Raw genomic sequence first — 26,096 nt, 5'->3', positions numbered from 1 at the left:
GCTTGATTAATGATGTGCCTAGATGGACCCAGGACTCCTCTGGGCTTGCACTTGTTTGATGAAATTGCCCTATTCCACAGCCTAGATGAATGATGGAGACCACTTTAGGTGATTTGGGAGGGCTAGCACACCCTATTTTGATGCTAACGCTTGATCCTAGGGCTACTACATCACCCATGCATGCCCTAGCAGGGTGACGTGATCCTTCTTGATGATGTCGTCTTGGTGGAGGAGATGTACCCACGCATTTTGGTGATATCACTTGGAGCAAGGAGCACTATTATACCAACTTTCTCACTTTCTTGATGGAGATGCCTATTTTGGGAGGATGACATCATGCTGGAGAGCTTTTCCTCCCACATGTGTGGAGAAATTATGACATATTTCCTATGTTTTGTCATTTTGTAAAGCTAACTTAATTCGGCTTGTGACCTCTAGGCCTAGTTGAATGGTTCAAGCCAACTTTTAGAGATTTTTGTTGTAAATTAGTGAAAAGTGACTTGGTTGCCCTCATATAAATAGAGGTAAGTCACTTTCACTTGTTCATCATCAAACACACTCATCTTGTCTTCTCTTGAGTGAGTGCACACTAGCATTCTTGTGTTTTTCTCTTGGTTGATATGGATGAATGATGGAGTGAATTGTCTTGGGAGGGATATTTTTGCATGGAGAGACTATATTTGGATTGATGAAGTGGTCCTTGATTGAATAGTGTAAGTTTGTTGTCATTTTTCTTCCATTTTGCATGCTATTTTCTGAAATTAGGGTTTCTATTGTGCCATATTAAAAAGTTCAAAATATTTCATGAAATCTTGTTTCTACATGTTATGCAAAATTTGTCATTCAAAAATCCATCAAAGGAACTTGTTGCATGCACCCTTTGAACTTAAATATCCTACTGCAACAAGTTGATAGGGTTTCTACGAGAAGATATTTAGTCTTCCACCCTCTTCATCCAAGTCCTTCGATTGTTGACCTTGCCCTCTTTGACTCCATAGCTTAATCGAATAGAGGCACTAGTCTAATTGTGGGATTTCCTTGTAAAATTTATCTCTTTTCCTTACTTCTTGGTAACTAGGGTTAGCATTTGGTCTAAATCTACATGTTAAGGCAATTTTACATCTCTATGTTATTGTTTTGTTTGTAGGAATTTCATTTAACATATTAAAAAAGGCAAAATATAGCATTAATTGCATGTTTTACCCATAAAAATAGGGCTGATGTCTAGATATTTATTGTTGTTACATGCATTTTCAGTAATTAAAAACTTAAATTTGACCTATCCGTTGTTTACCTATTTGATAGTCCTTAGTCCTTTGTTGATTTTATCATTTAGAGGCTATTTCTTTCTTGTTATATGCTATTGCATGCTGTAAATCTGTACACTTAAAAATCCTAGTTTATAACAGCCTTCCTTTAGTTTATTGGGGTTGGTGGAAAGTGTAACCAAACATTTGTAACTCTTATCTTTGCCTCCAAGGCTTTTCGTGTACCTTATTCCATAACCATTAGACTACAATCATCCTTGAGCCCTCTTTTATTGAAGACTTTTTTAGGTGACTTAATTGCAAGATCCCTAGAGAGCCATTTGGATTGGAACTCTATTCATCTAATCTCTAAGTCTTTCCAAGGAAGACTCCATTTTGGGGATAATATCCAACCACAGGAATAGAAGGAGAGAGTCCATTGAGGTGACAATGGTGGCTAATCATTTTGTTGCCATAAAACCTACGTTGCCTAGTGAGGCTTTGTAGTAGGGCTACTAGATTTTGTGATAACACTCACAATGGACAATTTGCCTAGGTAAAACTACGGAAATTACATGGATATGAATGGAACTAGGTAAATGCATCACCATATTAGAGGACAAACATGCAACACTAAGAGACAATGACTAGGATGTGGCTAGGTGACCACCATGATGACGATCTATGAAGAAAAATATACACCCCTAAAGCAACCTCCAATAACATTCCAAACTTTTGAAGCCTAAAATGATCCCATCAATCTGCACATGACCATTTACCACTCATTTCAACATAAGGTGTAACAACGCTGTTATCTTACTTTTAGTGCCAACTTAGTCCTTGTAGAGGACAATTCTGATTGAGATTTCCTTTTCTCGATGGCAAAAAATTTGTTCTTGTGTAACCCTCTACTACAATGTTAGAGTATGATTTTGTTTATTTTCGTTGTATTCTTTCCCTTCAATTTTACTTACTAGATTAGCAAATGGTGGGTATAGGACCCTTGTCTCTGTTGAAGGATACAACTAGGTTCGTTTCTCATAATTGTATTTGAGTCACAATGAAATGTATTTATCAAAATAATGAAAAAGAAATTATTATTATTATGACTTATTAAAGCATGGGTTTCATGATTCGGTCATCACATTTTAGGTCAAAGTCCCCTTTGAGGACTTCTAGGATTTATTCTGAGTCATTAGAGTCATTGTCCATTAAAAGAGACCCTTCTTGGGCTTTTGAATCATGTAAAAAGATTTATTATTGAGTCAAATAAGGTATTTGTCACCTCCACACCAAGTCGGCCTCAAACTGGGTAATTCGACCTCACCAGAAGCCTATATATACAGGTAGTTCAAATTCATTTGGAGATATCTCACTCACAAGTTCGATATCCAAGAGAAGGAGGCAAAAAAAGTGCAAAATTCCAAGAAGAAAAGGAGAAGTGCTAGAAAGATCAAGATCAAAGTTTTTGGGTCATATCTCTCTCACATGTGTGGATTTTTTGGTCTATTACTAGAGGATTGAAGTGTTGTTGCTGGGTCGAAGTTGTTGCTAGGCTAAATGCTGGGTTGAAGTTGTTGCTATATTGAAGTTCTGTTGCTGCTACAAGTTGGTGCTGCTAGGTCAAAGTTATTTTTGAAAAGGTTATCATCTACAAAAGGAAGAAAAGGCTGACTTGGTGTGGAGGAAGTCTGTTAGAGTCTTGGATTATCTCAGGAAGTTATTAAGGAAGAGTTGTTGATTGGGTTTTCCCCTAGATAGGGGTTTTTCCCTGGCTGTCTGCCTATATCTGGTGTTTGTGATCTTTGTGCTATTGTTTTGATAATTGCTTGATGAACTGAAGATAAAAGAGGAACATAAGAAAAACATAAGAATATCACAAGTTACTATCAACATAAAGAAAATATTTCTGCCTTTGTGATTTTCTAACATGGTTTCAGAGCTAAGGTGAAAAAGGGAAAAAGGCAACTCAAAGATCTATTGAAAGAAGAATAAGGAGTTCTAAGAAGCTTTGAATAAGGGTAATCAAAAGGATCATATAAGAATTCAAGTCTATCATCTTCAAGGACAATGTCTAACTCAATGAAGGGTGAAAACAAACTAGAAGGAGCATCTAACTATAGGGCTTGGAAGAAGAGGATAGACCTCATCCTCGAAAAGAATAATGTTTAGGATCTAGTCAAAGGAAAGGTGAAGAAGCCTACAAATGAGTCAAGTGATGCAGAAAAGGAAAAATTCAAGGAAACAAAAATATTGGCCATGACACTAATGGTGGATGGAATAAAGGATAAACTCATCCCCTATATATCCAACGTAGACTCTACTCAAGAGATGTATGAGGCATTATCACAATTATTCACTATTAAGAATCTTGGTCAAATAGAAAGTCTTAAAAATGAACTAAGATCTATAAAGATGACAAAGGAAGGCATCATGGTATCTTTCTTTCTGAGAATAGCCAGATTAAGAGATAAACTCCAGGCAATTGATAAGATAGTACCAGAGAAATAACTTGTAATCACTACACTTCTAGGTTTACCAACATCATGGAGTGCCTTCTCATCAGGTCTCAACAACTGGAAGGAGACTCCTACATTCAAACAATTATGGAATGCATGCAATCAGGATGAAGTCAGAATTTCTCTAGTAAGCAATAAGGAAAATGAAGAAGAAAAAGTTTCAAATGCCTACTCCACTCATCACAAGAACAAAGGATCATTCAAGAAGTTTAAAGGACCTAAAAGGAAGATAGACATATCCAAAATTGAATGCTACAACTGTCACAAGATGGGTCACTATAAAAGTGATTGTCCTGAGAATCCAAGATAAAAGAAGAGAAAAAGGGAATATGTAAATGTTGCTGATGAAGGACCTCCAAAGAAGAACAAAAAGGAAGAATCTGAAGTCAAAGACTTATTTGCTAGGGATTCTTAGGGACTCTATCCTTCCACTCTAAGCTTTTGAATTGTTTTGTATTTTAATTTCTAGAACTTATATGTTTAACATTCTTTGGAAAAACATTGTTGAATTGTTTTGTTAAATTTATAGGTATCCCTAGAGATTGGATTAAGAGGGAGCCCTCACCATTTTCCAAAGATAAGTATCTTACTCCATGTATTATATTTTATAGTTGGTTTTCCTTTTCTTATCTACATGTGTTTACACTAGATGCTAATAACATTTCTTTTTACATTTTCCTTGTTTAGGAAAAGCATGCTGATATGCTCTAGGGCTATGGAGAAGATCTTACAAGACAAAGCATTGGAATTAATGTCCTTTAAGGTATTGTATAGAAAAACAACTCAAAGGTATGTCTTAGACTATAAGTTTTGTTTCTCTTCATTATAAAGGTATACTCATTCATTTTAAGGAATCTACTAACAAGTGTTATGTCTAGAAACTTTGAATCATAGAGATTCTTGTTTGGAGATTAATCATTAGATTAAATCTACCCTCATTAAAAACATTATGTTTGTGGAACCCTAAAAGGTTCTCTGTAAAACCCTAACCTAAGGGTATGCCAATGTTAATGTGATAAACCCTAGTCTACTTAGGGTTACTAATGAAATATAGAAAATACTATTCTTTTGATGTTTGGGGTTTTGATGATAATGTTTTAGTATTGTTATGGAAACCCTAGTCCTTTAGGGCTGGATGGTAATGTGTTCCTAGACCTTGAGGTTTTGGTAAACTAGGGTTTATGAGTAAAACCCTTTTGTATCTAGAGTAATATCCTAGGAATGAAACCCTAGGTGTATGTATGTCTGATCAAAACCCTAGCCTAATCAAGATTGTTATATGTCTAACTTTAAATGTATTGATGTTTGTGTCTTGGGTTTCCCCAATGGATATTGTTGTGATATGCTTGTGCATGATTATGAAATCCTAGATATATGTGCTAACCAAAATTGTTGATGTTCATAAAGTTCTAGGGTTTGTAACTAAGCCTCAACAAAAGTTTGAATATTCTAGGATATGGTGATATTGTTTCCATTATGATAAAATCTAGGGTTGACAACAAACCCTAGTAGAAGTTGGTCATTGAGTTGAAACCTTAGATTGTGTTGTGATTGGTTTTGATTGTTGTCATCTAAGGCTAAGTGTCTCATGCATAGAATCTAGGGTTTACATTGAATCCTAGTAGAAGTCTAACATATAAATTTTTTAGATGCATTGTCAATGTACTTGTTTGAATTGCTTCTAGGATTTGCAATATATTATAGTAGGGTATGTCATATCCCTGGAAGAAATATTGAGACCTTAGATATAATGACACTGATATCTCGATTGAGTTACTAATGTGATCTAGGGGTTATAACCTAACCAGAGCAAAAGGAATTGAAATATAAAAGTGTGTGTCTCTTGTTGTTTGTGAACCTAACTAAGTTTAGGTATTTGTTGTCTAAAGTCTAATGCTTCCATTACTATATGATTCTGATATGGTTAAGTTCATGCTTCTATATATGTACTTGGTTGTACTTGCTATCTAAGTTGTGTAGGTACATAATTTTCAAGATAATGAAGATGTTCGTAAGCAAAGTTGATTTGATTGATAAGCATGATAAAGGAAGTTATATGAAATGATGATGATCAAGATGGCTCTGATAAGAAGGATGGAAGCCATGAAAGATTCTCCTATGTTGTAGAAAGAAGTTGATCTCCCTAAGTTAAGAAGGAGCCTACATATAAGGAAGGATATCTCCTAAGTTGAGAGGGAGGGCATATTATAGTCATGATGGATACCTTGAAGAAGAAAATTGGAGAATGAATATTGAGGTGGAAGGAAAACATGTTGTATGTTGCCGCATGAGAAGTAGGAAAGGAAACTGAATGATTGAGGAAACCTTTGTCTAGATTTATTTGAGAAGCCTCGAAGTCCTATTTGTGAGGCAACATCAAGAAAGTCAGAAGACCCTGAAGCTTTGTGTTTACTCATGAGTATTTGAAAAGTTGTTACTGATTGGGGTTGTGACTATTCAGGTAAATCTCTCAAGGTTTTTGAAAAAGCATGCTTGAGGTTAGAGAGATTTGATATGTTGAGGCATTGAGTGCGTATAATGCCTAGGAGGAAATCTGGATGACATATGTGTTGATGTCTAGTTCCTGAAGTAGTAGGGAGGGTGGCGTTGGTCATAGAGCTTTGACCTTGGATTACACACCTAGATCCCTGGGTTGATGGTTAGCAAGTAAGCTTGATGGTACCTAGGGAGGCTGAAAGCTTTAGTCCATCTTAGTCCCACCTGGATAGATTGCCTTGGTCAAGAATCTAGTCTGTGGCAACGTAAGTGCCTAAACTCTTCATGGTTCATGTGTTTTGAGATCTTCCATGTACTTGTGAATACCTCCCCAGTTAAGAGGGAATGTTGAAGAATGTAACTAGGTTTGGTCTTCATAATCGTATTTGAGTCACAATGAAATGTATATATCAAAACAATGAAAAATAAATTATTATTATTATTATTATGACTTATTAAAGCATGGGTTTCATGATTCGGTCATCATGTTTTAGGTCAAATTCTCCATTGAGGACTTCTAGGATTTATTCTAATTCATTAGAGTCATTTTCCATTAAAAGAGACCCTTCTTGGGCTTTTGAATCATGTAAAAAGATTTATTATTGAGTCAAATAAGGTATTTGTCACCTCCACACAAATTCGGCCTCAAACTGGGTAATTTGACCTCACCAGAAGCCTATATATACAAGCAGTTCAAATTCATTTGAAGGTACTTCACTCACAAGTTCGATATCCAAGAGGAGGCAGAAAAGTGCGAAATTCCAAGAGAAGGAGAAGTGTTGGAAAGATCAAGATCAAAGTTTTTGGGTCATCTCTCTCTCACACGTATGGATTTTTTGGTCTACTACTGGAGGATCGAAGTGCTATTGTTGGGTCAAAGTTGTTGCTGGGCTAACTATTGGGTTGGAGTTGTTGCTAGGCTAACTCCTGGGTCAAAGTTGTTGCTGGATTGAAGTTTTGTTGCTGCTACAAGTTGGTGCTGCTAGGTCGAAGTTATTGTTGAAAAGGTTATCATCTACAAAAGGAAGAAAAGGCTGACTTGGTGTGGAGGAAGTCTGTTAGTGTCTTAGATTATCTCAGGAAGTTATTAAGGAAGAGTTGTTGACTGGGTTTTCCCCTAGATAGGGATTTTCCCCTAGATAGGGGTTTTTCCCTAGCTGTCCACCTATATCTGGTGTCTGCGATCTTTGTGCTACTGTTTTGATAATTGCTTTATGAAATGAAGATAAAAGAGGAACGTAAGAAAAACAAGAATATCAAAAGTTACTATCAACATAAAGAAAATCTTTCTACCTTTCTGATTTTCTAACAGTCTCCTTCTGCCTCCAAATCTAGTTGAATATTTATTTCTCATAGTTCTGTTGGTCATTTTTGGCCATACGAAAATATATCTATTTGTTTCCAGTAATTATATATTACATAAAGTTATAGAATGCTGGATAAATTGATGATATTTGTCAATGGTTACTCAGTGTCATCGTTTAATTCTTTTTAGGATGTGCACAATTTGGAGAAACGATTTCCTAATGCATGTGGATAAATTTAGATGCAATGCTAGTAAATAATGATACTAAGTATGCTGAATAATCATAGATTGGCATGTTTGAATTTCCTTGATAATTGCATAAAATAGTTGTCTATACCCAATGGGTAGACTGGTAATGAATGAATTATGCAATAAATGAATGCCATAGCTTTTGGTTGAATATACCCACATATATATATATCTTGTAGAAACTCACATGTTATACATGCCAATCATCATTCTCATTAGACTATTAAGATTTCTATTCCACGGGTCAATTCCTAGATCAAGAAGATACATAGTATTGTCACAATGAATGTATTCTGTGCAGCTATTTATTGCCAAATATCCATAGCATACCAGGTGTCCTTTGGAAGTGTTTCCATGTGAAGTTCAAGTAAATTTTTTTTTTTCAGGAGTTGTGTGTAAAGAAGCGAGATCGTGTTGAGGCTTTTGCAATGCTTGGTGTTTTTGGTGCACTAATAAGTGCAATCCAATTGTATCCTTATGTAGTCTGCTCTTACACAAAAGTATGCTCTGCTATTTCTGAAGTAGAATTGATTGTTTCCTATTGTTATTGGGTACTTTGACCTTAAAGGATAATTTATCCTCTTTAATCACCAAGTACCTCCATTCTTTGGCTATTTGACTTGTTTTTCGTTAATTTGATCTTATTTTACAATGATTTTATATTAAAATTAATATTAATCTTTTGTTCCAACAGTTATCTATTAAATTTTCTCCCTTTAAATCTTACCACCAGCACTCATTTGTTTCATTATTACAATGTTTTTTATCCCTGGTGATGGGTGGAGTGTTCACTTAAAATGTTGGATGTTTCATAAACTTAAACACAGTTTACTTCCAGAAAGTTTAGGAAACATCACTTAGCCCCTCTGAAGAAATTTACATGTTTATTGCAAAATTACAATATTGAATATTCAGGCTAGATTTATGGGTGGAAAAATAATATCCAATTTCATTTGTATGGATATTATAAGATGTCTCTAATGATATAGATAGTAAACAAATATATCCTGGTGCATTAAGATAGCAGGCTCTGGGGCTTATTCACAATCTCTCATGTCAACTGTTACAGCTTACACCCATTGAACTGGTGGTTGTCTATTGCACCTCTATGATGTTCAAGCTATATTTGATGACATTAGAAGCAGCTGCTGACATGATAATCCATTAGATAAGGCATGCGAATGTGATATCAAGCCTGAAATATATCTTCTTCCTCTTTGATGGCTTTTACTTTACATTGTAGGCAGTCATCTTTTTGACATCAGCTTCATGCACTTGGATCCAATATGGAATCCAAAATATATTTTTTCTTCGTTACCAAGCTTGGTAGGGTGTAAGTGTGGGTTAGGGTAGACAATTTTCCTTAAAGTTGGGTTTCCAGGTTCACGGGGTGGAATAGTATATATCAACAAAAAGGATAAATAAACACAATGCTAAGTAAGATGAAAAGCAACCTAGTTTTGAAAGAAGCTATGTCATTGGAAGTCTATTAGTTGGCATTTTCTTTTGCTGTTCTTTTCAATCAGTTGAGATATTTTCCTGCTTTCTGTCCACTGATTGGTTGTTTGTTACCCGTATATTTCTCTGTAAAGTGTGAATGTTATATGATCTACACTGCTATTTTTTGGTTTACTCTTGCGTTTCCCAACTGCTTTTTCTCTGGTCCTATTTTCCTTTGGTTCTCTCTTCATTGGTTTGCCTATTTCGTTTTGGGAGTAGGTTATTTTTATTGGTATCATAATATTAGGTTAGGTGAGTGTTGGGCTAGTTCATGGCTGTACACGATTTTCATTTTGTCTCTTTTATTTAGAACTTTAACTCAGTGTCCTTAGTCCTTTTGGAATTCCTCTAGATTCATTTGATTTTGAGGATGAGGCACAGGACTTCATCAGGGTTTGGGTAGTATTATTTTGTCGGTTTGGTGGATTAGTGGGATAATCGACTAGATTCTGTAAGTTTGGGGTAGTATTATTGTGTCGGTTTGGTGGATTAATGGGATAATCGACTAGATTCTGTAAGTTTGGGGTAGTATTATTGTGTCGGTTTGGTGGATTAGTGGGATAATCGACTAGATTCTGTAAGGGTTTGACTTGGACAAACTTGATTTGTGAGGCAGAGAACCAACCTGGAAAAGAGTCTGAATCTTTTTTTTATTTTGCAAATCTTCATAGCCCATTACAGATCACTAACCTATGGGTATTGCACATGGGATTATGTCCTTTCCTACGTGTATGGTTGTCAAGTTTCCTTGTGAGATTCCTTTCAAAAGATTACTTTACTTCTTTTGTCTATAGTAGGTTATCCAATTCTTTATAAAACATTACTTACAGGTTATTAGTTGTTCCGTTGAAATGCCCATTCAAAGTTTTCGTCTAGTATTAACTTGAGAAAGAGATTAGACATGAAAATTTTTGTAACAAGTGTGGTTTTATATTTCGTTTCCTTTTGAACATCATTACACATTCCTTGACTCAAGATTTTTGCAGAGTCATATTAGAGAGAAAGGTATTGGAAAGCTTGGACTGGTCTTACACTATTGTGAGTTGAACCTTACATCGAACTAACGATAATTCTAAATAAAATCTATGCACATTGTCATTCTAATTTGAGACATTATTGCATTCATTTAGTTTTTTGTTTCTCTGGTAGTTTTAATTTTGAAAAATGTTATATACATAGAAAATTACGAGATAAACAGATGGAGTACTCTGCTTACTGATTGTTTGTCTAGTAATTTTGCGCTGTCATTTTCTTCGAATGAAAAGATATTCATTCTGGAAATTACAATATGAAATGACTACGCTTCACTTTTGTTATATTACTATCTTTGTTGCTAAAGTTATTAGCACAATTTATTTATGAACTATGAAAATTATGATGTGGACGGAAATGTGGTGAGGTACGATGACAATAAATGGTTGATGTGATTTACCTAATTATATTATACTATTTAATAATTATTATAAATTTATGATCAATTTTCTAAGTAAACATGTCTACCAATGGACTCATGTCTACAGCAAGGCCCGGGAATTCATTCCATAGTGGACAGTCAGCTTGATAGATGTCTTTTGGATTGAAGCCCAGCCTCCAAAATTGTACATACCATGTATCATATCGCAACACAACCATTTCTCCGATATATTGCTTAGAGGTTTTATTTTCTGCTTCAAATGCAGTAGTGAGTGATCAAACAGAATTTTGGGTTATTGGCATGGATGAGCCCCCAAGTTGGATCCCAAGTGCCTGGAATTTTTTCCGTCCTGGGATGATTGTTTGCTATTTAGGGATCCCATTTGGCTCAGGAAATTCCGCTGGGGATATGTGGGATTGGTGTCTTCAGAGGTTGCCACTGGCAATTCAAGAATCTTCCTTTGGCTGCTAAATTGACGGTTATTCCCAGAATTCTACAAACTTCACACATTTACTATGTTTCTTGTTGGTTGCCTAGCGGACTTAGTTTACTAGACTGTAAAAGATATTAACGGGCGTTCTTGTGGGCCAAGCAACGAGGTGAGAGAGGGTTACCTATGGTTCCTTGGGATATGTGTCTTCTTCCAAAAAGCAGAAGTGGTTTAGGCTTAATAGATGTGGTTTCTCTAGGTAAAATTTGAGTAGTTAAATGGATTGCGAGGTGTTTGAAGAGATTGGTTCCTTGGCAAGTCCTTTTGAGGTATAGGATTCAACAGGATCAACATACACTCAACATATGGGGACCTTATAGACTAATATTACTGCTCAAACTAATAGTTCAAACTTCAAAGTATGAGGTTCCTTTCTTTTTATGAGCATCTAGTTCACATGGGCTTTGGGGCTAAGTTTGTGAATTGGAAATTCTTAGGTAGGTGTGGTTGGGACCTAACTCTTTCCCTATTAGGAGATGGAAGATTCAAGGTCATTGTCATTGAAATTTCATGTCATAAAGCCCTCAAAACAAGTAAGAAGGGCATCTTTCTATGGAAAGATTTTTGGGACCCTATGTAATATTCCTAACTAGAAAAATACAGTAAATAACAGATGCATGAACTAAGCTACAACAAATAAAACTGAATACACAAGATGCAATCAGTAAACACAACAAATGGGACCAAATATTTGAGCCATTGTATTAATTTGGAAGAACTGAGTACAACAATGATAGAAATGGAACCTGGGCTTGCTACTGCAAGCTATGGAAAGAACCCATGTGTGAATACAATGCTCAAGTGCTGGAAAGATCCCCTAGAAAGAATTGTGCATGCCCAGGAAGAACTGTTAGTTGCTGCTGGAAGGAAACTGAAATTCTGCCCTCAATAATACCCGGATCGATCCGAAATTGCAGCCACAGGTTCCTCTCCTAAAACCCCGAAATACCCAGAAAGGGTTTGGCTCAACTCCAAGCCAAAACTGAACCCACAAAGTGATGCGAACTTCCCAGCTAACCAGCGATACGCCTTGCTATAAGAATGTACTATTTTGGCCCGAAAACTGTCTGAAAATTTTTGTAAAATTAGTTGGAGTCTCCTCTCACCAAACCCACAAAAACCGAAAAATCGTTTGGACCGAATGTTAGTTTTTGTAGCATGAGATATGTTCTAGCTACGAAATTTGGTGGAGAGGCTAGAATACATGAGATCTTGAAAACCCATAAATTGTTTATGGAATTCTACCTAGAAGAGTCTTAATTAGATTATTAATCATTTTTTAAATATTTCCTAAGTCTAAACTTAGGGAATATGGTTAATTAATCAATATTAAGTGAGATAAGGTGAGAATCATCTAGAAATCACATAGATCGATCCAAAAATGATCTGTGCCATCTATTAAGATTTAATCTTGGTCGTTGGAGTCCCAACAGGGAGATATAAGAAGAGATCGATGTGGTGATGGAGAATACACTAGTGTAGATACTCAGTCGCCCAGGCAGTTCGATTTTCTCAGTGGCAGAGATTCATCAGAGAATATAGAGCTAGAGGGTGAGTAGCAGGCTAAGTTACCAGGATTCGGATACGGATACGGATCCAGATCCGAATTCGCTAGTTTTTTGAAAATCCAAGATTCGGATACGGCAAGTACAAAAATATAATAATATTAAAAAATATAATAAAATTAATAATAGACACAAAATATATACTTCTTAATATATTTTTGACTTGACATATCAAAATGTTAAAATGCATACCTCAATTACTTCTCTATAACCTTTTTTTGGTCTTAATCATTTAAAAAAATTATATTATGCACTAGTATAGAGTGAGGCCTACAAATTGTTTGATAACTTTAAGAACCTTTTACTCATAGAGGTCCAAGCAATTTCAAAGATATAATGGCTATCATAATTTTATAAAACATATAAAGTTGAAATTATAAATTTGAAAAATGTGATTGAGGTATTCGTTACAATTCTAAATGTTTTGTAGCAAAATTCCTTTGCTCACGTACTCAAAGTTAGCATCGATGGGAATATAATCTATATGCATTATATTTGCATGTGAAAACAAATACTATAAGTAAAAATCAAATTTCTCATAGTTACACTCAATTTTTGTAAATAAAATTATATATTGATACATTTTTATATAACCTTATAGCGGAAACTCTCAACTCGAGAGGAACCTTTAGCTCTTCTAATCTATTCCAAAGGTTGTATCTAGGAATCGTATCGAAAGCCTTTCTAAAGTCCACAAAGCAACAAAATAAATTGGATTTATCATTACGACATTCCTCCGCAATGATCCTAAGCGTAACAAGGTGGTCTGTTGTTGAGTGATGCCTTCTGAAACCTGCTTGGCCTTTAGCCCGCTTACCTTCACTTTCAAGCCATATGCTTAACTTCTTTTCCAACATACTACCATATAACTTGGCTAAGAGAGGGCTGATCATATATTAAAACTAAATCATTTTCATTCATTTTGTACTTTTACCATATATTCAAGTTCATCTTTAATTATCTCTTCAAATTAACAAATTGTTGTTTTTTAAGTTTGCATTCATAAAACACCATCATTAGTTTACGCCCACACACCTATATTTTAAGATTATTAAGACAAAACTAAATTTAAAATTATATCTATATATCTATATGTATATTTAAATTTGTATAAATTTTATATGTCATTTTAAATTTTAAATTAATCAATAAAAATTAGAACAAAAATATATTTTAAAATAAAAAATATATGTTCAAATTCCAATCTATAAGTCAAAACTAAATTATAAATAAAAAGCAATATAATTTAAAAAATACATACCTATATTTTAAGTTTATTAAGACAAAACTAAATTTAAAATTATATATATATATATTTGAAATTTGTATAAATTTTATATATCGTTTTAAATTTTAAATTAATTAATAAAATTTAGAAAAAAAATATGTGTTAAAATCCCAATCTATAAGTCAAAATATAGGTCTGAGTTAAATATAGGTCTATTTTGATTACATTTTGTTCGAAAATCACTGCCAGCGACGACTTCCCCCTGGCTTCCCTCCATTCGAATCTTGACGCCACTAGCCGTCTTTCGAGTTTTAAGTCAAGAGCCATTTCATGTTGGACTGACTTGTCTCCGAAACTTGGCATTTCTGCATCGTTTCCATCAACCGTTCGATGAAAGTTTGTAATTTCGGACAGATTTTGCAGCGTGGTGAAAGCTCGGTTTTTTTGTCCGCTGTTCGTTCGCTCTCTGCAGTGTCAAGGAAGAAAATAAAAAACTCTGCGGAACTATCTACTCTACGTCTATCTGAGACCCATGAGACCCAAATGTGATTCCCGCAGACACCACGAATGTCTACAAAGTAAAAACAACATGGCAAAAAACTTAGAAATCCGGAAAAGTGACACGGGATCCGTTTCCAGATTTCAACATCCGTTTCTAACAAACATTAATACGCCACGTGCCGGTTCTTGGACATATTTAGGCGAATCCGGATCTGAATCCGGATCAGATCTGTGGATTCGTGGATCCTGTACCCCAGAGGGCCGGATCCGGTAACTTAGGTAGCAGGTGGTATAGGAAGTTAGCAACATTCTAGGAGGATATATTCCGGTCCTGGGAAGAGGCAGTGAGAGGAAGGCCTAAATCCCCAGAGTTTTTTGCGCAAATACTGCGCAGATGGTGACACAAAAGGCTCAGCATGTGGTTGGGGGGAAATTTCGATGGCAAAAATTAGTTGTGGGGTGAGAGAAAATTCTCACAATAATTTTGCCAGTATTTTCCTCATATTAGATTGCCAGTAGAGCATCTAAATTATTGTACTTATAATTGTTGTTGAAGAATAATAATAAAACCCTCATTTGCTGCATCGATTTTCCCACATTGGGTTTTTCCAAGGACAATTGTCCAAAAATAACTGTGTCAAAATTCTTATGTGTGTGCTAGAATTTCTCAGTTTCCAGTGTTTTATTTTCTGCAATATTTTTATGGTGAAAATTGCAGTTGTGATTTTATTCATTGTTTGTCGTAGCAAATAAACTGCATAATTTAATTTACAGTTAGGAGAATAATTTCTAGTTGTTGCAATAGATGAAATTTTCACATGGTATCAGAGCCTAAGTGATCAATCGGAAGCTCAGAAGCGAAGGAAAGAATTTTGCTGCTCAGAAGGAGCAGCGGGCTGAAATTCTTGAGGCAGTTCGGTTCATTGCCAGGCAGGCTGAGTTGCTTGGGGAAGTTCAATTTTTCAGTGCAAGAGGCAGAAAAAGTTTGAATCTCCAAGATTAGTGATTCTGGCAAGCAGAGGGAGTTGCAACAATTCAATTTTTTTGCTGAGCAGATTCCTTGTTGTACGCAGATGGTTTTGTTGTAGGTTTCAAAAGCAAAATCAACATTAGGAGGGGAAGAGGAATAACACATAGTATGACCATGGATCGATTTCATATTCAAGGAGCTTCAGAGTTGTCTTCTAGATTGGAGGATGAATTTGCTTACTTATCAGGCTCAGCTTCACCAGGTATCTAGTATATAGACAGTGGAGCGTCAACTCATATAACATGGGTTGAAGAATATTTCTCTAGCTACAAGGAGGAGCAAATGGACTTCCATATTATGATGGGAAACAAAACTAAGTTTACTTTATTAGGGAGAGGTACCATCGATTTTCAAAGGGAGTCAGGAGTAAGCACTAGCACTATAGATGTACTACATGTGCCAAGATTGGGTATGAGCCTGATTTTAATATCCTAGTTATAGGATAAGGGATATGATATCCACTTCGTAGGGAAGAGAGTGTTTATTAAACACACAAGTTGGATGAAGGTAAGGTAGATTGGAGTTCGGAGCAACATATTGTACAGGTTGCAACTTGAATCTCCAATGACACTGATAGGCAATGACAATAGCGGTGGGAAGGATCTGAATGAATTATGGCATAGGAGAATGGGACATCTACACCATGGAGCACATAAGATGCTCAAGGAAATAGTAACAGGGGTTTTAGAACTTGGCACAGAACACGATGATGTGTGCAAAGGATACGTACTTAGCAAGTATGCTAAGGCAGCATTCCCAAGAGCTAACAACAGAGCAGATGGTGTGTTAGGACTTATACATTCAGATATTTGTGGCCCAATGTCCACTAGAGCTCTCAACGGTGCCGAATTCTTTGTCACCTTTATTGATGACCATTCTAGGAAAACCTAGATCTACTTCTTGAAGACCAAAGATGAGGTCTTCGATCGTTTTAAAGAGTTTAAGGCTCTCGTGGAGAATGCGACAGGGAAGAAGATCAAGGTGCTTCGCTCAGATAATGGTGGAGAATATATTGATAAGGACTTCATAGATTTTTGTGCGAAGGAAGGCATCAGAAGAGAATGGACAACCCCATATAATCCACAGCAGAATGGGGTAGTGGAGTGGAAAAACAAAACCATAGTTGGGGTTGCAAAGGCTATGTTATATGACCAGGATTTGCCCAGGTTTCTATGGGCAAAGGCATGTAACACGACAATGTATATTCAAAATAGGACTCCTCATAGAGCATTGGGGAAGAAAACGCCAGAAGGGGTCTTCACAAGGAAGAAGCCAGAAGTTAGTCACTTCAGGATCTTTGCAGCGTTGCTGATTGCCATGTGCCAAATGAAAAGCCTACCAAATTGGATCAGAATGCAGAGAAGGGGTTTCTCCTTGGGTATAGTGAAACCTCAAAGGCATACAAGATCTACATTCCTAGTAGTAGGAAGATTGTGGTGAGACGAGACGTGAAGTTCATGGAGGACCGAGCTTTTAGGAGATCTCGTGAGATGCTGCAGGTGATCAGAATCAGTCAGCAAAAGCTCCTTAGGCCTAGCAGCAGGGACCGGCAGGAGGATAGTCACAGGGATCGAGTATAGTGACTAGTACCAGTGTTTCCTCAGGTGCAAGGGATTTGGGGAGATCTCAGCAGGCGGAGCAAGAGAGGCAGGATGAGGAGGAGTTGGTTGAACCTCCCACCACTAGTGGTTGAGCCAGCAGAGAGGTTCATCAGACATTGAGAGATGCAGAGGAGTTTATTAGAACTCCTAGGGTGAACGAAAGACAACGCATATAACCTGACAAATACCAAGCATTGGTGGCTCAAGTTGCAAAATATTCCAGCTTTCAGGAGGCCACACAACATCAGGTGTGGGTAGATGCCATGGTAGAAGAGTATAGCTCTATAATGACGAATGATGTTTGGGAGGTGGTGCCAAGGCCTGAAGACAGGTCAGTTGTAGGTTCTAGATGGATCTACTAGATCAAGTATGCTGCAGACAACAGTGTGGAAAAGTACAAGGCTAGGTTTGTGGCAAAGGGGTATGCGTAGAAAGAAGGGATAGGTTATGAGGAGACCTTCGCCCTAGTTGCCAAATACACCTCTATCCGGTCAGTTATATCCCTAGCAGCTCAGATGGGATGGAAGATTCACCAGATATACGTCAAGACAACTTTCTTGAATTGGGTGATAGAGGAAGAGGTGTACATAGAACAACCATAGGGCTTTGAGACTCATGAGAGGCGCACTCATGTGTGCAGATTGAAGAATGTTCATTTCTGGTAGCATCGATTGTGTTCTAAGTCTCAAAATTTGCAGGGAGGCTTAGACATATGCATTCTCCAATACCCAGAAATCGTTTTGGGAAATTCCACCCAGAGACAATTTTATTAAAATAATTAACTATTTTTAATGGGTCCCGAAGTCTAAACTTAGGAAATTAAAATAATTAATGGGTATTAATCTAAACTGTGGGTGAAACTTCTAGAAGAAGGCGGAGATCAAGTCAATATGATCCTAGCCATTGATTAAAATCTAATCTGGGTCGTTGATTGATCAACGAGGTGATTATAAGAAGAGGTTTGATGGGCACTTGGAAAACACACAAAGGGGAGATCAGAAGTTCAATTTTCTGAAGCAGAGCAACTGCCGAAGAGATTTTCAATAGTGATCTTTTGTAGTGAGGGGCAGGGATAGTATCTGAAGGGAAATATTTCCCGGTCGGAGAATACTCACAGAGAAGAGAGAGAGAGATCTAGTAGAGGCAGCGCAGAGCCAGAGAGGCTAACACAGAGCCACGTAGAAGCCAAGAGGGAATCCAAAAATTTGCTGAAGGAATCGATTGCAGAAGCCAGAAGTCAAGGTGTGGGACCGAGAGGTGCAAATCGAAGTTCCTGGGCAGCAAATCGAACAGCTGAAGGGGTGACGTTGTCCCCAGAAGGTGTGACGCTGAGCTCATGTAGTGCTGCTCCAAGGCAATGCAAAGGCAGCTAGGAGCAATTCATTCGGTGGCTGGATCAACTAGGATTTCCAGTGAGAGTGTGAGGTAACCTCACTTATCTCTTAATTAGTAATATTCTCTGTAACTGGATTTTCAGGAAGGCATCCAGAGATTGTATTCAGAAATTACTACTGCATAAGAATAAAACACTCAGAGCTGCTGCACCAGTTTTCCCGCATTGGGATTTTCTGGGGACATTTGACCAAAAATAATTATGTAGATGTGTTGTGTATTTCTTTCGTGTTTACTATTTTATTTAAATGGTGAAGGCTGTAGTTTATTTGTTTCAATGTTTACTGTAGGAAACAGTAAATAATTTGGTTCAGTAATTAACAAATAGGAGAAACGTAATCAGTTACCGCAGTAGGAATTTGGGAATCCAAATTTATACATGGAATCAAAGCTGCAGGTGAAACAAGAGAGTAGTGTCGGAAGAGACCAGCGTTGAAGGAGAAAGGGAGTGCGCAGTTCGGTGCAGGAGGGCTAGATTTTCGTGGTAAATCTCTCTTAGAGTGAGTCGACAGAGAGGGAGAATTTCCAAACCAAAATCTGTCAGCGACAGAGGAAGCAGCACAACAGAAGCTTCAACGAAGAAGGGGTTTCTGGTGGGACACAATTTTCTGTCGGCAGTTGCTAGGCAGAAAGACGTCAGAAGAAAGAAGAGAGACACTTGAGGGAATTTCTTCCTCAGAGAATTCCTAGCGAGGGAATTCAAATTCTCATTTGCTGAGCAACAGTAAGAGAGAGGAGGTCTTTCGACTTTTTCGATTGGCAGAGATGGCAACTAGTGCATTGAGAGATCAGGATCAGTTGGATGGTGCATCCAACTATGTGATCTGGAAGGCAAGGATTTCGAGCCTTCTGGATGAGCATTTTCTCAAGATCTATGTCGACAGCGTGGTAGCTGAGCTCGTGGATCCAGATCTGCTCAAGAAGTACAAGGGAGAAATGGAGAAGACAAAGAGAATGATCCTCGATGGAGTAAAGGATCATATAGTCTGTCACATCGCTGGCAAAGACACTACCAAGGAGATGTGGGATGCTTTGTTGACGCTATATCAGGGATCTTCCGAGCAGCGGAAGATTTACTTGGAGCAGAAGATGAGATCTATGCAAATAAAGAAGGGGGAATGCATTGATCTGTTCCTCACTAAACTTCAGGAGACCCGAGATGAGCTAGCAACTGTGGGGTCGACACCTCAAGGTTCCGAGATGGTAAGACTGGACCTGAATTCAGTATCTAAGGAGTGGAAAGTCTTTGTCCAAAGCATCCTGGGCAGGGCGAATTTGCCAAACTGGTATGACATGTGGGCAGATCTTAAGCAAGAGGAGCTGAGGAGAGACTTGGTCAAGTGTAAACTTGACGGAAGAAGCAACAGTGGGTCGAAGCCTAAGGAGGAGGAAGAGAATGCAGCCCACGCATCCAAGGGGCAGCAGGAGCAACGGAAGAAGAAGAAAGATGTTTCGAAGATCAAATGCTTCAGGTGTGGTGAATTCGGTCATTACGCAACACAGTTTCCTCTCAGGAAGAAGGACAAATATGAGAAGCAAGATCCGAAGGTTACAGCCGCGAAGATCGAGGAGGAGGAGTTTCCATGCCAGCCGAGATACCTCTAGGAGGGAGGTGGGCTGATTTAGAGTTGTAGTTCGAAAGGACAAAAGATGGCAGGATCCTTGAGAAGTCCACCTCTCGGATCAATTCCTTGCTAGGGGAGCCCAGATCAGAAGTAGTAGGGTGGACCAGTGTCAGTTGATGCAAATGAGTGCTAGGAGAGACAGTTGCAGTGGATAGGAGTGCCAGAGACTGAGCAGCGCAGAGCAGAGTTGGAAGCAGTGCAGTGTGCACAAAGCAGAGGTCAGCAACAACGTAGAGGCTTCAGTGGGTCAGCGCAGAGACTAGTAGCAGTCAGAACTCCAGCAATGAGATGCATCATATTGAACACTTGTTCAATGATTTGGGATTCTTTTACGTTGCTGATGCAGTAGTAGCAGCAGTTGGAAGAGGTTGCAGTGTAGATGCAGTGTTGGCATTGGCAAGGCCAACAGTAGCACAGATGCAAAATTTCAGAGGGAGTTGCAGTACGGATGCAGTTTTGACAGTGGCAGGGTCAGCAACAGTATAGATGCAACATTTACGTAGTTGTTGGTGGGTAGTGATGTCAGGCATCAGCAACGTAGAAGGAGATGTTACAGAACAGAGTGATGCTTCAGCAGGTTACATTGCTAGGGCACATTCCTCGCTAAGAAGGAGTGTTGATTTCTAGTAGCATCGGATGTGCTCTAAGTCTCAAAATTTGTAGGGAGGCTGAGACACATGCATTCTCCAATACCTAAAAATCGTTTTGGGAAATTCCACCTGGAGACAATTTTATTAAAATAATTAATTATTTTTAATGGGTCCCTAAGTCTAAATTTAGGAAATTATAATAATTAATGGATATTAATCTAAACTGTGGGTGAAACTTCTAGAAGAAGATGAAGATCAAGTAAATATGATCCTAGCCATTGATTAGAATGTAATCTGATCCGTTGATTGATCAGCGAGAGGATTATAAGATGAGGTTTGATGGGCACTTGGAAATCACACAGAGTGGAGATCGGAAGTTCAATTTTCTGAAGTAGAGCAGCTGCCGGAGAGATTTTTGACAGTGATCTTTTGCAGTGAACGACAAGGATAGTATTCGAAGAGAAACCTTTCCTGGTCGGAGAATACTCAGCATAGAATAGAGAGAGAGAGATCCAGTAGAGGCAGCGTAGAGCTAGAGAGGTTGACGCAGAGCCACGTAGGGCCATGCAATGCAACGCAGAAGCCAAGAGGGAATCCAAAAATTTGCTGAAGGAATCAATTGTAGAAGCCGTAAGCCGGGGTGTGAGACCTGGAGGTGGAAATCGAAGTTCTTGGGTAGAAAATTGATCAGCTGAAGGGGTGACATTGTCCCCAGAGGGTGTGATGCTGGACTAATGCAGTGACTGCGCAGAGGCGGCCAGGAGCAGTTCATTCAGTAGCTGGATCAGCTACGATTTCCAGTGATAGTGTGAGGTAACCTCACTTATCTCTCTGTCAGTGATATTCTCTGTAACTGGATTGTTGGGAAGGAATCTAGTGATTGTATTCAGAAATTACTACTGCATAATAATAAAAACCTCAGAGCTGCTGCACCGGTTTTCCCGCATTGGGTTTTTCCAGGGACATTTGTCCAAAAATAACTGTGTAGATGTGTTTTGTATTTCTTTCTTGTTCAGTATTTTATTTAAAAGGTGAAGGTTGTAGTGTATTCGTTTCAGTGTTTAATGTAGGAAACAGTAAATAATTTGGTTCAGTAATTAAAAAATAGGATAAACATAATCAGTTACCGTAGTAGGAATTTGGGAATCCAAATTTTCATGAAGTAAGCTCTATACGGACTCAAGCAGGCTCCCAGGGCATGGTATGGTCTGATTGACAGCTACTTGCAGTAGATGGGATTTGTCAAGAGTGACGCAGGTCCCAACCTTTACTATTTGATGCTAGAGGGTGAGCCACTCATCCTAGTCTTGTATGTGGATGATATTTTTTTGACAGGATCATTGGGGCTCATAGAGGACAACAAGAGGAACTTGGCAGCAAAGTTTGATATGAAGGACTTGGGGTTGATTTTCCTAGTATTGGAAGTGTGGCAAAAGGGTGGGAAGATCTTCCTTGGACAAGGAAGATACGCTACAAATATTTTGAAGAGGTTCAAAATGCAGGATTGTAGACCCATGTCTACGCCCATAATCACCAATTGGAAGAAGATAGATGCATCAAATGACAAGGATGTCGACCCCACCTTGTATAGACAACTTATTGGGTCTCTCATGTATTTGGTCAACACTAGGCTAGTTATTTGCTTCGCAATCAATACTCTTGGTTAGTTCATGGTAGAGCCGAAGAGGGTACATTAGGCAGCAGCAAGGCATATTTTGAGGTATGTGCGCGACACAGTCGAGTATGGGTTAAGATATAGCCGAGGGGATGGTGTCAGACTATTGTGAAAATTCCAATACTGGAATTCTATTGTAGCAACTGGAAATTATTCTCCTAATTGTTAATATTATTTAACAATTTATTTATTGTTTGCTATGGAAAATACTGAATAAATCACACTGCAACCTACACAAATAAAACTACGAAAGAATAAACGTTGGAAGAAATGCTAACACACACATAAAAATAACACAGTTAATTTTGGACAAATGTCCCCGTAAAAACCCAACTTGGAAAACTAGTGCAACAGATGAGGGTTTTATTATTATGCAACAGTGAAATAATCTGAGTACAATCTGGATGCCAAATACTGGCAATCCTGCAGAGAAAATACTAACAAAATCTAGTGAGGAATTTTCCTCACCCCACAGGCAAATCCGGGCTTTGACTGCAGCTCCAAGTGAGTAGTCCAAACTACCTTTGTGCTTGCTCTGCCTCACCCTAGCGAAGTCCCTTCTGCGCTCAGTCTGAATCAGCCTCTCCTCAAGCCGTCTAGTCTGCTACTGTTTGGGAAAATGTTTCTCCTAATTCCCGAAACCTCTATGCAACTTCTGGCACTGAAACTCGGCTTTCCCTAGCAGAATCAAAATTGCCTCTAGAGGCTATTGCGCTACCCCAACGTTAGCCTTTCTGTGGCTCTTCTGCCTCTCTGCAAATGCACTCACCGGATCTGGAAATCTTCCTTTGGCTTCACTGTCTCTTCCCCTCTCACACTGCTTCGATCTCTAGCTTTCTCTCCGACAACTGACTGCTGCTACTCTAGAAATCGATCTACTCAGAAATCGATCCTCTCAAGTGTCTTCTCCATCACCACATCGATTTCCTCTTATAATCCTCTGTTGGAGCACCAATGGCTAAGATTAAAGCTTAATCAATGGATAGGATCATCTCTGGATCGATCTGTGTAAGTTTCTAGATGATTCTCGCCTTGAATTAATTAATACTGATTAATTAACCATATTCCCTAAGTTTAGACTTAGGAAATATTTAAAAATTGGTTAATAATCTAATTAAGTCATTTCTAGGCGGAATTTCCAGAATCGATTTATGGGTTTTGGAGATCTCATGTATTCTAGCTTCTCCACAAGGCTAGAACACATCTAATGCTACAAAAACTAACACTCCCTCTTAGCGAGGAATGTGTTTTAATGCTACTCCACACCCTGTAGCAGCACCCTGTCTCTGCATCATCTCTTGTTATGTTGTTGATGTTTGGCCATACTACCCACCAACCACTGTGCAACTTTGATATACACTGAATCTATGCTACTGCTGACCTTGTTGAACTGCTACCAACACTGCATTTGCACTTCAACTCCCTCTCATCTGTTGCTGCTGCAACTGAAAAGAATCCAAAATACAGAATCAACTGTGATCAGTATAATGCATTTGTCACCTGAGTGTTTGACTGCTGCTAGTATCTGCACTGTCACTGAAGAATCTGTGTTGTTGGTGACTATGTGCTGTGCCAACTGCATTGTTGCCAACTCTGCACTGCGCTCCCCAACATCTGACTGCTACTAGTCTTTGCTATTGTCACTGTGGCATCTGACTGCATCCACTGTCACTGATCCATCCTGCTATTGAATATTGTGGGCCCCCCGTAGCAAGGTATTGATCCATGAGGTGGACTCCTTAAGGATCCTTCCCATCTGTAGTGCTTTGGGGCTACAACACCAAGTCACCCTACCTCACTCCTGGGGGTATATCGACAAACATAGCAAAGTCTTCCTCCAACTTGGAGGAAAGCCTATTGATCTCTACTGAAGCTGCTTGTTGGTCCTGCTTCTCCTCCTTGTCCTTCTTCTTAAGAGGACAATGGGTACTGTAGTGACCAAGCTCACCACATTTGAAGCACTTGACCTTCGATAGGTCCTTCTTCTTCCTCTGCTCCCCCTGTCCCTTGCTGGGACCCTTAGATGTGAGGGCCACATTCTCCTCCTCCTTCACCGTCTTCAATCTGCTGCTGCTGCCACTGATGGAGGTCTTCAATAGAGCTCATCTCAACTCTTCTTGCTGTAAATCGACCCACATCCTATCCCACCTTGGCAAGGTATCTTTGCCCAAGATACTTTCGACGAATACCTACCACTCCTTTGAGACACTGTTGAGTGCCAATCGAACTAGCTCCGTGGGTTGAGGCATTGCCCCAACAACTGACAACTGATCTCGGACCTCCTGAATCCTAGTGAGGAAGGGATCTATACCTTCCCCCTTCTGCATCCTAATGCATCTCAGCTTCTCCTCTAAGTACATCTTCTACTACTCGGAAGTACCTTGGTATAGTGTGGATAAAGTCTCCCACATCTCTTTGGTCATTCCCTTGGCCGCTATATGTGAGACAATATGATCCCAGACTCTGTTTAGGATCAACTGCTTCACCCGTGCCATCTCTTTTCTGTACTCTTTCAGCTAATCTACATCCGTGGGAATTGCTACCACCGCATCAATATAGAATTTCAGGCCATATTCATCTAGAAGGAAGGACATCCTTTCCTTCCAGATGACGTAGTTGGAAGCTCCATCCAACTTGTCCTGATCATGAAGCCCAGCAGCGCCATCTCGACAATCTGTCGAAAACTTCCTCTTTCCTTTTGCTCAGCTGCTGCTCTGCTATTTACACTTCGTTCTGGAGTGAGAATATTTTCTCACAACGACTGCTGATCTGCAGGAAAAAATCGAACTTCTTGAGACTAAAAGTTCCCTAAGGAAAATTTTCCCTCTGTGTGTTTTTTGCTCTCTTCCACCCCTACGCTGGCTCTTCTCTAGAAAACTGTTGTAAAACCACTGCGTCTGGCTAGAGATTTGCCCAACGAAAATACTAAGCTTCTCCCTCTGCCTCTGGAATCACTTGACCTGGAGAGATCGAATTTTCTACCCCACTCAGAAAAATCGACCCCCCACAAGTAATTCGACCTGCTGGCAGAATGACTGCTCTGCCCTTGGTAATTTTGGCCCTCTGCCCACACTGAGCAGTGAAATCCCTTCGTTTCACCTCTAAGCTCTCCCGCTGATCAACTAGTCTCTAATACCATGTGAAAATTCCAATACTGGAATCCTATTGCAACAATTGGAAATTATTCTCCTAATTGTTAATTTTATTTAACAATTTATTTGATGTTTGCTATGGAAAATACTGAATAAATCACACTGCAATCTACACAAATAAAACTGCAGAAGAATAAACACTGGAAGAAATGCTAGCACACACACATAAAAATAACACAACTATTTTTGGACAAATGTCCCTGAAAAACCCAACTTGGGAAAACCGGTGCAGCAGATGAGGGTTTTATTATTATGCAGCAGTGAAATAATCTGAGTACAATCTAGATGCCAAATACTGGCAATCCTACAAAGAAAATACTGGCAAAAATCTAGTGAGGAATTTTCCTCACCCCACAGGCAAATTCGGGCTCTGACTGCAGCTCCAAGTGAGTTGTCCAAACTGCCTCTGCGCTGGCTCTGCATCACCCTAGCACAGTCCCTTCTACGCTCAGTCTAAATCAACCTCTCCTCAAGCCGTCTAGTCTGCTGCTGTCTAGGAAAATGTTTCTCCTGGCC

The 26,096-nt window shown here is 38.6% G+C and overlaps 1 protein-coding gene across 2 annotated transcripts in view; it reads left to right on the top strand.

The window, feature by feature from the left end:
• Positions 1–26,096, top strand: part of LOC149220103 (uncharacterized) — a 507,923-nt gene that overhangs the window by 315,485 nt on the left and 166,342 nt on the right. Inside the window, exons 6-7 of one of the 2 annotated variants that reach the window (XM_089382725.1) lie at positions 8,204–8,286; positions 10,304–10,355. The exons of the other annotated variant lie outside the window; for it this stretch is intronic. Coding sequence (XP_089238851.1) covers positions 8,204–8,286; positions 10,304–10,355 — 135 coding nt within the window. The remainder of the gene's footprint in view (positions 1–8,203; positions 8,287–10,303; positions 10,356–26,096) is intronic. 2 annotated transcript variants of the gene reach the window in all.

This window comes from Pinus tabuliformis, chromosome Q (assembly GCF_031772625.1).
Source record: "Pinus tabuliformis cultivar Carrire ecotype Pingquan chromosome Q, CPIR1, whole genome shotgun sequence".
NCBI lineage: Eukaryota > Viridiplantae > Streptophyta > Pinopsida > Pinales > Pinaceae > Pinus > Pinus tabuliformis.
This window is presented reverse-complemented; position numbering and strand designations above follow the sequence as displayed.